The 15034-nt window shown below is 27.1% G+C and overlaps 2 protein-coding genes across 2 annotated transcripts in view; one reads left to right on the forward strand and one right to left on the reverse strand.

Moving 5' to 3' along the window:
* LOC113372945 (homeobox protein abdominal-A homolog) overlaps nucleotides 1–1656 on the reverse strand; it is a 7435-nt gene extending 5779 nt beyond the window's left edge. Inside the window, exon 1 of the mRNA XM_026613277.1 lies at nucleotides 1591–1656. Coding sequence (XP_026469062.1) covers nucleotides 1591–1656 — 66 coding nt within the window. The remainder of the gene's footprint in view (nucleotides 1–1590) is intronic.
* Nucleotides 1657–2083: 427 nt separating this feature from the next.
* The window catches only part of LOC113372946 (homeotic protein caudal-like), a 29616-nt gene continuing 16665 nt past the window's right edge, over nucleotides 2084–15034 (forward strand). The window contains exon 1 of the mRNA XM_026613278.1: nucleotides 2084–2729. Within this exon, the coding sequence (XP_026469063.1) occupies nucleotides 2084–2729 (646 nt within the window). The remainder of the gene's footprint in view (nucleotides 2730–15034) is intronic.

A 15034-nucleotide genomic window follows, 5' to 3' on the forward strand; every position in this document is an offset into this window, starting at 1 on the left:
AAATTACACGAAATGTGTTTTTCTTGAAATAATGATTACACGCATATGAGTCGAAACGAACAAAAAACATAAAATAATTTATTTTAAAAATAATTTTCTTATGATGTGTTTCCACTGTTACTTAAAATAACAAAATCATATAAAAAATGATTTAAATAATTTATGACTAATATAAGATTAAATACTCACTACTTACTTAAAAATACCAAAACAATATTTTTAGTGTTTTTTTTAAATGTTAATGACACACATGTGTGTCGAAACGTACAAAAATTAAAATTAAATATATTTTAAACGTAAACAAATACTAAAAAATATTTGAATTTTGTTTTTTATTAATTGATTATGTTATGTTTACTATTACTAACATATTACTATTACTTAAAATTACAAAAAGTCTTTTTCTTGAAGTGTTGACGACACACATGTGTGTTGAAACGTACTAACAAATGTTCGAAAACATGTTATTCTAAATTTAAAATTGAAATTTTAAAGTTTACTTCATCAGTGTTTGACATGTGTTCCAAAACGTACAAACCTAAATATTACTCTATTTAATATTTAAAAATAACTTAATCATGATTTGTACTCAGTACTTTTGTAAAATTACAATAAATGTGTTTTTTCTTAAAACGACGATGGCACACATGTGTGTCGAAACGTACTAAAAATGTTTATATATACTTAAACTAAATATAAAGCTCAAATCCTAAATATTATTTTATGAATTGTTAAAGTAAAATTAAATATTAACGTTTTAACATATACCAACATTATAAACACAACCGCGTTATAACGCTCTAATTATTCATTATTTTTACAAAAAAAATCATTACATCTATTTGCATTTTTTATTCTTTGATTATGTTTTGTTTTCCCCATTTTTAGTTTTTTTTTTTCAATATTGATGACAAACATGTGCCAAAACGTACAAAAAATTGTTTAAATTCGTAATGTTTTCGAAACTATTTTATTGTGTTTTGTGCTCACTGTTTTATAAAATTACAAAAAATGTGTTTTTATTCATAAAATGATGACACAAAAACGTACAAAAAATGTTTAAACATAAATTATGCTAAATAAAATACTAATAATATAATACCCACCCCCGCCCCTCGAATTTCCAAGGTATTTTAATAATTATAATTTGAAAAAAAATATTTCAATTTTAGTGTTTATTTTTTGTTCTCGCTATTACTCAAAATCACATATGTGTTTTAACATGTTTATTTTTAAAGGCACAAATGTGCGTCGAAACGTATAAAAAATTTTTAAATATCATAATTAGTTAATTAAAAATTAGTTTATAGTGTTTTTGCCGTTGCCTAATATTACAAAAAAATTGTTTTTCATGTTTTTCTTAAAATGTTGATGGCACACATGTGTGTCAAAACGTACAACAAATAAATAATACTAGACTTAACCTAAAATTTACTCTATTTAACATACATCAAAGTTATAAACAAAAGCCAACCCAAACGCTCTAATTACCAATTCATCAATTTTAACATTTTTTCATTTTTCCATACAAAACCCACCCAAAACCCATTACCCATCTATTACAATTAAAATCAATCGTGCTACACCCACTTTCCACGGACTCGCGTTCTTCATTGGTCGAACCGCGGCCAATAGACGCTCCGCTTCGGCGGCCATTAGCCCTCAATTCGCGCCGCCATTGGTCAGAGGACACCCATTGTCGTGAGCGAGCGAGATGGCACACATGCTCCGAAACGTAAGTTGACAGTGATAAGATTACTTACATACGGAGACAAATGGTCGAAGTGTTCGGACGTTATGGAATTAAATAGAATTCGGAATTAAATAGAATATTAATTAATATTAATTCGGAATTAAATAGAATATTAATTCGGAATTGAATAGAATTTTAGTGAAATTGTGAAAAGTGGTTAAGGATAAGGGTTAAAGGATAAAGTATAAAGGATAAGGGATAAAGGATAATGTTAAGGACAAAGTGTAACATATAGTGATTGAATTAAAGGATTAACTTTACCATGATAAATTGACTTTAGTGCCTCATAAGTGTTTCTCAATCCTTTACCCCTTGTGTGAATCTTTTACCATGGTATCATACCACACAGCCCTAGGCATGTATCAAAAACCGCCCTCAACCGGCAGCGCGACTTCATCCCCCGGTGTCGGTTCCACGTACCACCAGACCGCCACAGGGCACCACATGGGCCACCACATGATGGCAACAGGTCACCACACAATGCCACACCACCATTCACCACCGTCACCATGGTACCACCATCCCCCATACGGTGTCAACTCCTCAAACCAACAACTGTACCAATACCAGCACCACCAAGCCCAGTACCTACCGAATTGTTTACACGAATCCGGGGTGAATTCTTCGAGTGAGCAACAAAATTTTACAAACCTGTATCATAATTTGTATCAACAACAACAGCCCCAAAATTGGGGCTCCGATTTCCATTTCGCGGAGCAGCAGAATTTGGCTGGTGGTTCGTCTTTGCCCCTAAATGGTGGTAATATTGTCCCGTCGCCTCCGATTACAGTGAGTGGTGGTAGTGAGATTTCTTCGCCCGGTGGAGGTACTAATGGAGATGTTGACGAGAAACCTGGTTCTGGTGGTCGGTTGGAGGTTCCCGGTGGAGGCGCCGGCGGTGCCAACAGGGGCGCTTTGGTTAGAAGTCCTTATGAGTGGATGAAGAAGCCGTCGTATCAGAGTCAACCTAATCCAGGTAATAAGAATATTTTTTATATAGTATTTAGTCGAAAAATGAAAGTTTGGACCACTGGGCTTTCGCATCCCTACATGCATTTTATATTTATTTTTTAATTGAATAAGTTATTTATATAGTAATTTATTGAACATAACTTTGTAAACTTCCTGGAGTAGAAGTTTATATTTTGACTTGCTAATTTTGTGCTTTTCCGACGTTTAAAGTTATTCTGAATCGTTTGACACCAAAATTGACAGAAATATTTGTTTGTTAACCAAATTTTGACATTCTGCCATCAAGCGGCATTTTTAGACATATAATTTTTTAAACTTTTTGAAAGAAGGTCTTGAACGTTTTTGCCAAATTCGACTTTAATTTTTTGCTTTTTTTTGACGTTTCAAGTCATTCTGAATCGTTTGACACCAAAATTGATAAAAATCTTGAATCAAAATTGTAATTTGTACCTGAATTCTTAAATTGTTTTGGAAAATTACTGTCAAGTTGATTTTTTGACATATTTTTTTTCTTTCTGAGGAATTTATGTTGTCACCAGAAAATCCGATTTACCAATTATTTGCATTCTTGACATTCTAAGTCGTTCAGAATCGTTTGACGCCAACACCAAAAACAAATTTGTGTATGGGTTAATTTGATCTTTGCCCAGTGTTTTCTCAAAAACGGCTGAACCGATTTCAAAAATTCAAAAACCATCTCATGTAACTTGATAAGGACTCGTATCTGTTAGTTTTTTGCAAAGATCGGTCGAGCCGTTTCATCATAATTTACAAGAAAGTACGAAATTAGCTGTCAACTTTTTCGCTAAAAATCCTACATCGATTTTGAAAATTAAATAACTGTTTTAATTAATTTTAAGTGTGATTTTTTGACACATGTTTTTTTTAATTTTCTAAACTATAGTTTACGTTTTTGTCAGAAACTCCAAACTACTAATTTTCTGCTTTTTCGACGTTTCAAGTCATTCAGAATCGTTTGACACTAATGACAAAAATAAATAAATGTAAGTGATAAAGTTTGACTTTTCGTCGAAGTTTTTTGCAAAACGGCTGAACCGATTTCAAAAATTGAAAAACCATTAGATATAACTCGATAAGGACTCACATTGATTAATTTTGTACAATGATCTGTCAAGCCATTTCTTCAGAATTAACAGAAAGAGCACTATTGTTCGCCGTCAAAAATTTTGAACCGAATTCGAAACTTGATTGAACGTTTCGAAAGAGTATTTTTGAAACGCGATTTTCTTCAAAACGGCTGAACCGATTTCAAAAATTTAAATGCCATTCAATGTACTTCGATAAGGATATATACTAGTTAATTTTGTGCTAAGATCGGTTAAGCCGTTTCTTTATAATTAACAAAAAATTTCACATTCATTCACATTAATTAACAAAGAATTTCATATGACTTATATAAACCTAAGATTGCGATGTGATCTTTTGTTAACATAAATAGTATGGATTTTAGATTTTTTTTATAAATTTTTGTATATATATATATATATTTGTATAACGAATTCACACTTTTGAAAATGAACGTCAAATATTTTCGTATCGTCCACATTTCACATTCTTGTGAAATTGCTTTATTCTTTTAATATTTTTTTAAACAAATACTTGTACTAAATATTTGTTCAAAACTTTTCGGAGACAACTTGGAAAGACATATTTAAAATAATAGGTAAAAAATATTATTTTAATTAGTCTTTGAATTTAAAAATTAATTTGAAAATTCCATGAATCATAATTGATATATTTTTTTATGATACTTCATACAAAATAAAATTTGTATAAAATTTAAATAAAATAATTAAAATATTAATCAATTTTTGAATGCTCTGTTAATATAAAAAAATACTAAAATCAACCAATTTTATATACAAATTTAAAAACAAGAGCCAAAATTTGGATTAAAGTATTTTAGTCTAATAATAATAACTCATTTTTTAGTGTTATAATTTATAACAAGAAACGTTATAAAGTGTAAACTATACTTGAAATTTATTTTATTAATTTTGATGAGCTTGTCAGGGTGTATTAGCCCAAAAATGTCATGTGTAATTATATATAATAAAATAATAAATACTAAAAGTAATAACTTTTATAACAGAATTTAAAAATATTGATTTTTTTAACAAAATTTGAAAGTAATGGCAAAAATTTGAAGTTTGAAGTTTGAAAGGCTCTTCAGGTCGTATATCTCAAGTTAAGGTACTAAAAATGTTGTATAATATTCTTCAATATGTCTATTAAAATATAGAAAAAAAAAATACATATGTTCTTGCAAAAAAAATAGTAAAAAAATTTAAAAAAAAAGTGGCATTAACTCATACTAAATCTCATGAATAAAAGATGATTTTGGTTTGGCAAAGTTTGAAGAGCTCTTCAGGTCGCATTTTGTATACTACAAGGCTATACATTTACACAATATTCTTTAATATATCTACTAATGTATAAAATTTTAAAACATTCATATATTCTTGCAAAAATTAGTTTTAAATAACTTTTACTTGCATATTTCATAGTATGTCTCACGAATTAAATTTGATTTTGTATATTTTGAAGAGCTCCTCCGGTCGCATTTTTTATACCACATGTCTCTAAATTTCACACAATATTTTTTAATATGTTTACTGAAATATAAAATAAAAAAATTGATACTTGTTCTTGCAAAAATTTAATAAACATGCAACTTTTGCTCTATGGTACATTAGTTACTATATATAGCTCCAATATTTTGTTTCATAAATTTTGAAGGGGTCCTCAGGTTATGTCAAGTATTCTAAAATGCTACAAATTCTACACAATATTCTTTAATATCTCAAAAAACATATAAAATAAAAAAAATAGTACATTCTCTTGCTAAAATTCAAGAAAAATACAATTTATTACATATAGTACATAACACATAGACAAATTGTATCACAAAACAAATCTAAAAAATATTTAATACAAGTAAAAATATATATTGTATATTTATATATATATATATATATATATATATATATATATATATATATACTTTGTGTATATCTATATATATAATCCAATACAAATATATAAACAAATTAATTATTATTACAATCGCCATAAAGTTTATAGTACGAACTAAATTGTTATATGATATTTGTGTGTGGCAGTTTATAAATTTTACGAAGTCTGTAAAAATGACAGATTTTAAAGCATATGTACTCAAACAACTAATTTGTCATCTGAAGTAATAAATTAATAAATAAAAAAAATATTTGGGAAACGTAAAACTAACCAAATTAATAACAGAAATTTCTGAACTTAAAATAAATTATTTTTATTATATATTTCCTGAATATTTAAAATTCAGCGAAATTCACAATTTGATTGTGAACAATTCCTAGTTACAAATAATAACAAAGTTCATATATATTTATCAACATAAACAATTTTTAATTAATGTTTTTTAAAACAAATTTGTCACCCCAAGTATTATTTTTCTTTGCATTATTTTAGTACCAAAATCAAATTTCGTAACCCAAATTCAATTTTAATTTTCCCCAAAATTTTAAATATTAGTAATCGTAAATTAGGTTAAATATTAGCCTTGTATATAAATTACTGAAATTTACCATTTTTTCAAATTACTTTCTAACAAACTTATGACTTTTTTAATAACTTTGTAACTAAAAACACTATTTTTCTATTTTGCTCTCAGTTGCTGAAGCCACACTACTAGATCTTGCAACCACCGAAATCGGTAAAAATATTAAAATAATATTATAACTAATTATATTAAATAGTTTTTTATACTTTATTTATATTTAAAAAAAAAAATTATTTGTTTTAGTACTGTCAAGTGCGAGATTTTTTTAAAAAAATAATTCTTTATGCATGTTGCACGAATAGTGGTTTTGAAAAAAGTAGTTTGAGCAAAATAGTATAAAATAGTATTTTATTTGTAGATTTTTTTTTCAAAATGTAGTACGTGGTTGTATGATTATAATTCGAGTAATATATATATATATATATATATATATATATATATATATATATATATACTTATATTTTTTGAGAAATTAATTTTTAAAAATGTAACCAAGTACAAACGTCTTAGTTTAAAAATGTTACATTTTGGCAATTCAAAGTTTGTACATTTTTTTCCACACAAGTTTGTTCTAAAAGTTTCAAACTGTTATATACACAATTATAGATAATTTTATCAGCTTTCTAATGGTATATATTATTATTATTAAATTTAATTAAATTATTACGTAATAAATATAAATTTGAACCAAAGCGTTGAAGCTCATATGGGGTGCTGTGAGAAAATTTTTATTGATTAAGGGTTTTATTTACACATATCGAAAAATAATCTCAAGACAAAATTTCACTTACAACTATTTATTTTAAATTTTTTGCTCCCGGTGACTTCAATGCTCATCGACAAGAAACCTGTAACAAATTTTCTTTTATAACCTGAAGAATAACGGTACCTCATCTTTCTGGTACCTTTTACCTTTTAAGGTCATAATCCAATTTCTTTAAGGTAAAGAGATTATGTCTAATAAATAATTTTATTACCTAGAAAAACATTTAATCCCTAAATGGGATTATTTACAGAGTATAAAGGAATTTACACAACACACAAATTTCGGCGATAAAATATAAAATTCAAGTTTTTCGCATTAATTTTATTATTAGCAAATGTAACGGTGTGGGGTAAATTTATTCCTGGAAATAAATGGAATAGACACAAAAAATGGGAATTATAAATTTTATATTAAATTTTTAGCTTATTACACAAATTACATTTTAAATTTATTAAGTTTAAATTTTATATCCCAATATATATTTAACATAAAATCTTGTACATTTTTCACAAAATTTCTAAGACCTTATGTTAAATATAAAAAATATAAACAATACAATTTTAGTACAAAAAACACAAATAAATAATTCTAATACAAATCAATACTTATAAAACCACCTTAAAAGCCCACGCAAGATTCAAAAATTTATATCTCTGTATATAGAGTATTTACAATGCTCTTATTCGCACAAAATATTCTTACAGGTTTATACTTTACGCAAAAATTTAAATCAAATCAATTTATGTACTTTTTCAAAAGTTATTCACAATATTTCAACGCAATGTTAGCTAAGAAATCGCGTGCTTCGCCCAGCCGACATTATGCATATATTCATAACCGCCTTATTTGATGCAAGTTTCAAAATTTATATCTCTGTATGTACAGTATCTACAATGCTCTAATTTTCACAAAATATTCCTCCAGGTTTAAACTTTACGCAAAAATTTAAATCAAAGCAATCTATGCATTATTTCAAAAGTTAATAATAATATTCCAACGCAATGTTTGCCTAAGAAATCGCGTGCTTCGCCCAGCCGACATTATGCATATATCCATAGCCGCCTTATTTGATGCAAGTTTCAAAAATTTATATCTCTGTATGTACGGTATCTACAATGCTCTAATTTGCACAAACTATTCCTCCAGGTTTAAACTTTACGCAAAAATTTTAATCAAAGCAATCTATGCATTATTTCAAAAGTTAATAATAATATTCCAACGCAATGTTCGTCTAAGAAATCGCGTACTTCGCCCAGCCGACATTATGCATATATCCATAGCAGCCTTATTTGATGCAAGTTTCAAAAATTTATATCTCTGTATGTACGGTATCTACAATGCTCTAATTTGCACAAAGTATTCCTCCAGGTTTAAACTTTACGCAAAAATTTTAATCAAAGCAATCTATGCATTATTTCAAAAGTTAATAATAATATTCCAACGCAATGTTCGTCTAAGAAATCGCGTACTTCGCCCAGCCGACATTATGCATATATCCATAGCAGCCTTATTTGATGCACGTTTCAAAAATTTATATCTCTGTATGTACGGTATCTACAATGCTCTAATTCGCACAAAATATTCTTCAATGTTTTGTTTTTACGCAAAAATTCAAATCAAACCAATTTATGCATTTTTTCAAAAGTTATTTGTAATATTCCAACGCAATGTTCGCCTAAGGAATCGCGCGCTTCGCCCAGCAGACATTTTGCATATAACAATAACCGCCTTAAAAGTTCAAGCAAATTTCAAAATTTGTAAGTCTGTTTATACAGTATCTACAATGCTCTAATTAGCACCGAATATTCTCCCAGGTTTAAACTTTACGCAAAAATTTAAATCAAGCCAATTTATGCATTTTTTCAAAAGTTATTAGCAATATTCCAATGCAATGTTTCACCAAGAAATCGCGTGCTCCACCGAGCGGACATTTTGATTTGCGTGCAATCAACAAAATGGCCGCCTTATAAAATAAATATGCTAAAATCGTAAATTATAAACGTTATAGTATTTAAATAAATATATGAATATACGGTTAAGTGTATAGTTTTTCAGAAAATCCAAAAATTTACAACAAAAAATATTTTTATTCAATTTGGGATCACCAATTACTCCTTACAGTTTTTCCTTTAATTACTAAAGTTTTTTCGTAGTGTTATTTTTTAATTATAATTTTAAAATGTCGGTTGTGTTCTGTGCAAGTTAAGAAGGCAAGAGGTTGAATTAATTAAGATCAGAAAATTTTATTCTTGAGAAACGCAAGTTGTATATATATATATAAGAAAGACTACATTCTTAACTTTATAACCGCTCAATAAAACTTTGAGGCGCCTGTTATTTTATACATATACATATACACACATATATAAATATATATATATATATATATATATATATATATTCATATATGTGAAAAAAATACCGCGAATTTCGTACAAACTCTTAAGTTAAATTCGTGACGGACTGACAAATTAGTTTCAGTATTTTTGCATTTTGTTATAAACATTTTTTGATTTTAGTATTTAGTAGTTTTGATTTTAGTAGTTTGTTAGATACATTAAAGATTAAAATATGTGAATTACTCAAAATTTACAATGTCAAATTCTGTTAAAAAATGTATATGCCATTTGGTACTTTTGATGAATTTTAGTAAATATTGTAAAATTTTGTTCCAGACATAATTTATTTGAGTACACGTAATTTTAGTGGACACTTTGATGATTTACTTGTATAAAGTACATAATTCTAGTTTTTATAATACGACTTGTAGAGCTCTTCAAAATTGACAGTCCAAAATTTAGTTGAAATCTGTATATGCGATATGGTACTTCTGATTAATTTTAGTGAATATTTTAAAATTTTGTTGCAAACATAATTTATTTGAGTACACATAATTTTAGTAGACACTTTGATGATTTACTTGTATAAAGTACTTAATCCTAGTTTTTATAATACGACCTGTAGAGCTCTTTAAAATTGACAGTCCAAAATTTAGTTGAAATCTGTATATGCGATATGGTACTTCTGATAAATTTTAGTAAATATTGTAAAATAACTTATTTTTGTATTTATTATTTTAGTAGACATATTGAAGAATTTCATTTGTAAATTATATAATTTTAGTGCTTATAGAATGACCTGTAGAGCTCTTCAAAATTAACAAAGTCAAATTCTATTGAAATCCGTATAGTATATTTGGTACTTCCGATGAACTATTGAAAATATTTTAAAATTTTGTTATGAAAGTTATAAATTTGAGAATTTGTTATTTCAATAAATATATTGAAAATTGACATACGTAAATTTCATAACTTTTGTGCTAATGGTACGTTTTGAAGAGCTCATCAAAATTGACAAATTTAAATTCAGTGTTAAATCCGACTAGTGTGTTTTGTGCTTTCGACGATTTTCAGTAATTATTTTGAAATTTTTTAATAAAAGTTATTAATTTTAATATTCGTTATCTCAATAGACATATTGAAGATTAACATATGTGAATTTCATAACTTTAGTGCTTATGATACATCCTGAAGAGCTCATCAAAATTAATAAATGTTAAATTCAAATCCGTGGTAGTTCTGAACTTTTTTTGTAGAAATGTTGACGAAGGATTTAGTATGCAATATTAATCCCAAAATGCTATAAATTTAATATATCATTTACTAGAATGTCTACTTTGATGGAAAAAACTAAAACAAATGAAATTTAATTTTTTAGTTAAAAAAATTAATATTTTATTTACAATAGTACACATTTTGTAAGTATACATTTAAACTGGGTTCTCAGTGCACATTGTTTAACCTACAATTTCATAACTTTAATATATTATATAACAAAAAGTCTACTTTGATGATAAATACTAAAATCAATATTTTTTTTTCAAAATTTTAATAAAAATAACATTTTGCAAAAAAAATTGCGTAATAAACGTCTATATTTAGATTTACGGTTTGGACAAGTCCTCAGAGCACAAGGTTTATTCCAGAAAGCTATAATTTTAATATATTATATACCAAAATGTCTACTTTAATGATAAATACTAATATCAACACATTGTCTGACAAAGTTTTAATAAAAATAATATTTTTTAAAAAAAAGTTCCTACTCATAATAAACGTCTATATTTAGACTTGCGGTTTGACAAAGTCCTCAGTGCACAAGGTTTATTCTACAAAGCTATAATTTTAATATATTATCTACTATAATGTCTACTTTAATGATATATACTGAAATCAATACATTGTCTTTCAAAATTTTAAGAAAAATAACGTTTTGCAAAAAAGTACCTACTCATAATAAACGTCTATATTTAGACTTACGGTTTGACAAAGTCCTCAGTGCACAAGGTTTATTCTACAAAGCTATAATTTTAATATAATATCTACTATAATGTCTACTTTAATGAGATATACTGAAATCAATACATTGTCTTTCAAAATTTTAAGAAAAAACTCATTTTTCAAAACAGGTCCTACTCATAGTAAATGTCTATATATAGACTTATGGTTTGGACAAGTCCTCAGAGCACAAGGTTTATTCCAGAAAGCTATAATTTTAATATAATATCCTCCAAAATGTCTACAACAATATTAACACACTTTCGGCGGATAGGATTTCGGGCTAACTTGGACCCGTAGCGGGGTTTTTCACAACGGTGCGAATGCGTAAGCATGGCATGAAAGCACAGTCTTTTACGTGCAATACTTACTGCCTAAACTCATACGCAGTAGTAAATAAGATAATAATATTAAGTTTTTATGTGGTAAAACTATCAATACTGAAGGTAAAATATTTGCAAATTAAGTTAAAAAATGTAATTAATTCTTGATGAAATAGGCATAACTCTATTCCGGTTAGTACGAAACAAGTCATCATTGTCACTATCACTATCACTATCAAAGTCATAAAGATTTCCAATATTTGATACTTCAGATAAATTGTCAGCATATACTTCACTATCGCAATCGGAATCCATGATAAATAATAATTGATTCAAAAAAATGCAAAAATTTAGAATAAAATGTTGAAACGTTTAGTGACAAAGGACTTCAAAATAAAATGTTTAATTTAAATATATATATATTAAATATATATATATATATATATATATATATATATTTGAGGATTTATTTAGGTAATAGGAAGTAACAGGTTATTAAATACATTTAATTCCGTCGAATTCTTTAAAATAGAAGAAATTGGATAATAAAATACGAGAAATATCATATCGTACATTTTCAAATTACCTGTAATCCAAGCACAATGGAAAAACATTGCAAAAAATTCGTCATTCAACAGTAAATTAATGAATTAGTTTTATTACTCGTCGGATACTGTATTTGATAAAATTACCTGTTGCTTACCAGGTACGTTACTGTTGCTTACCAGGTAATTAGACAAAGTAATTCCATTCTCAAATTATGTATATCACTTATAATCATACTATATACAATCTAGAGTTTTACGTTGAAAATTATATGTTTTACGTTGAGAATACGTATATACTTATCAAAAATAATTTAAAAGAATAAATTATAATTTTATTATAGTTTTATAATAAATATAAAACTAGCGTTGCAACCCCTCATAGTAAGAAATTTCGTTCGCTCTTCGCATCTAGCGTGTCCGACCGAGTACCCGAAAATACCCGCACCCGCAGTTGAATGACAATCCTAAAATCGAGTACCAATACCCGTACCGCCGAAAGTGTGTTAATAAATAAAATCTATGAAAAATAATTTGTAGTATTAACAAAATAATATTTTGTTACACATTTAGTAATTTTGCCCGGCCGCACCGTTTGCATAACCAAAATCACCAAATAAAACTCGTATATACCATTAAACCTAACTAATTAATTATTTTCTATTACCACGCATAATATTTATATTATTTTATGTTTTTATTAATTTATTGCCGACTGTTAATTTAATACAATGTTTACTATTAATCGGCAACGAATTTACGATTGCAATAAAGGGGTCATAATGTCACAAAATTTGATTTGATTTGATTTTATTTATTTCCCAAATAACCCTTTCTTTACGAGTTCGACTCGCATTCGTTCATCCCTTATCCGTCGGCTTTTCGAATTTTATTAGAAGACCATTATTATGGGTCGTTTTTAGGGCCTGGTAAGGTGGAAGAATAGAAAAAATTATTTGGGAGACCTCTATAGGACAATTATTTTTGTACCGACACAAGGGTAGTTTTATGGCCCTTTAAGGGTCCCCGTTATTTTGGAAATAGTAAAATTGAAAATGTCATAATAATAGTATCTTGGTAATAATATTATCTTGAGAATAAGATGAAGAGCACGTTCAAGGGATGAATTTTTTAAAACAAATTTTATTTTCTAAATTCACACATCGGTACATGGATTGACTTTTCAATATAAATATTTCTATTCTTGTTATAGTTATAGATAAAAAGTAGGGTAAGTTGTTCCTTCATAAATAATGACGAGTCGTTATATCGGGGTGGGTTTTGATTATTATAACGCGGTTTGAAAATTAGCCCTAAGGGACTGACACTTCAATGCACATGGCACACAAAATAAGTATCATGTTACAATTGTAGTAATTGTAGGAATTAAATGGAAAACATTTAGAAGGTACTTCAGAAAAAAATATATAAAAAAATTGAGACATTATTACAAAATTAAATAAATCAAAATTTTTTAATTCTACTGTAATTGGCTTTGAAGAGCTCTTTAGGACGCTTAATAATAAATAATAAATAATAATAAATTAAATATTAAAATTATTACATTTTATTTGGATGATTGGTAAAAATAATTACGAACGTAATTAAAGACAGTGAAATTTTAGAATGCCAAGTTTTTTGTTTTAAATTTTGCATATTTTATTAAATAACACTCATTTATATTGAGATGCTGTAATTTTAGTATGTAATTTATAAAAGTATAAATTTTATTAAAAAAATATATTTCTTATTTTGAAACCGCGATTTAACTCATAATTTACCGCCAAAGTGAAATCAGTTTTTTTTGCGTTGCAAGATTTTTGCCAGGAATGTGTATTTGTATATTTTATTGTACAGTCTGTGTATATACTAGAAAGGTGTAACTTTAGTATATTACTCTAAAAGATATATATTTTATTTAAAAAATACTTTTGTTACTTTAAAACCGCGATTTAACTCAAAATTTACCGCCAAAGTACTATCAGAGTTTTTTTTGTTTTTGAAGATTTTTGCAAAAAAATCGTATTTTGTATATTTTATTGTAGAGTCTGTGTATATACTAGAGAGCTGTAATTTCAGTATATTATTCTTAAATGTATATATTTAACTATAATATTTAATTTTTTACTTCAAAATCGAGTTTTAGCTCAAAATTCAGCATCAAATCACACTCAGAATAAACTTAGTTTTCAGTCCTTGCAAAAATGTATTTTGTACATTTTATAATAGAGTTTGTGTATGTACTAGAAAGCTGTTATTCTGGTATATTATTTCCAAAATCGTATATATTAATACAAAAATACATTTGTAACTTTAGAACCACATTTTAGCTCAAAATTTTAAACCATAGTTTCTACCACCAAAATAAATTTTTTTTTGGCGCAAGCACCTGCAGCCTATTTCCTTTACCATCTCAAGTTCCAAACGTTTCTAAGTCGAATAATTATTTTTTTCCAATTCATTGAAATGTTTTACTAATTTTTCCATAATTTTTTCATCGTTATTTTTTCAAACAAGAGGAATTTTTGTCAAAAGCCGCCGAACGGACGGACGTTGGAATGATGTAATAAAGCAATTCACACATTTTAAATTTCTGAAATCATCTTGCTTAGATATTTCTTTTAGTTTTTGTTGTTGTTGATGATGTACCTGAATTATACTTTGTTGCAAAGAGACGGAAAATGTAAAAACAGACATAGACACATTTATATGGGGATTTTTTGTAAGAAAATCGACAAGGGGAATAGTTTACTAGAAA

This window comes from Ctenocephalides felis, unplaced genomic scaffold (assembly GCF_003426905.1).
Source record: "Ctenocephalides felis isolate EL2017-DRISC unplaced genomic scaffold, ASM342690v1 CF-g0.4_SCAFFOLD_01604, whole genome shotgun sequence".
Classification (NCBI taxonomy): domain Eukaryota; kingdom Metazoa; phylum Arthropoda; class Insecta; order Siphonaptera; family Pulicidae; genus Ctenocephalides; species Ctenocephalides felis.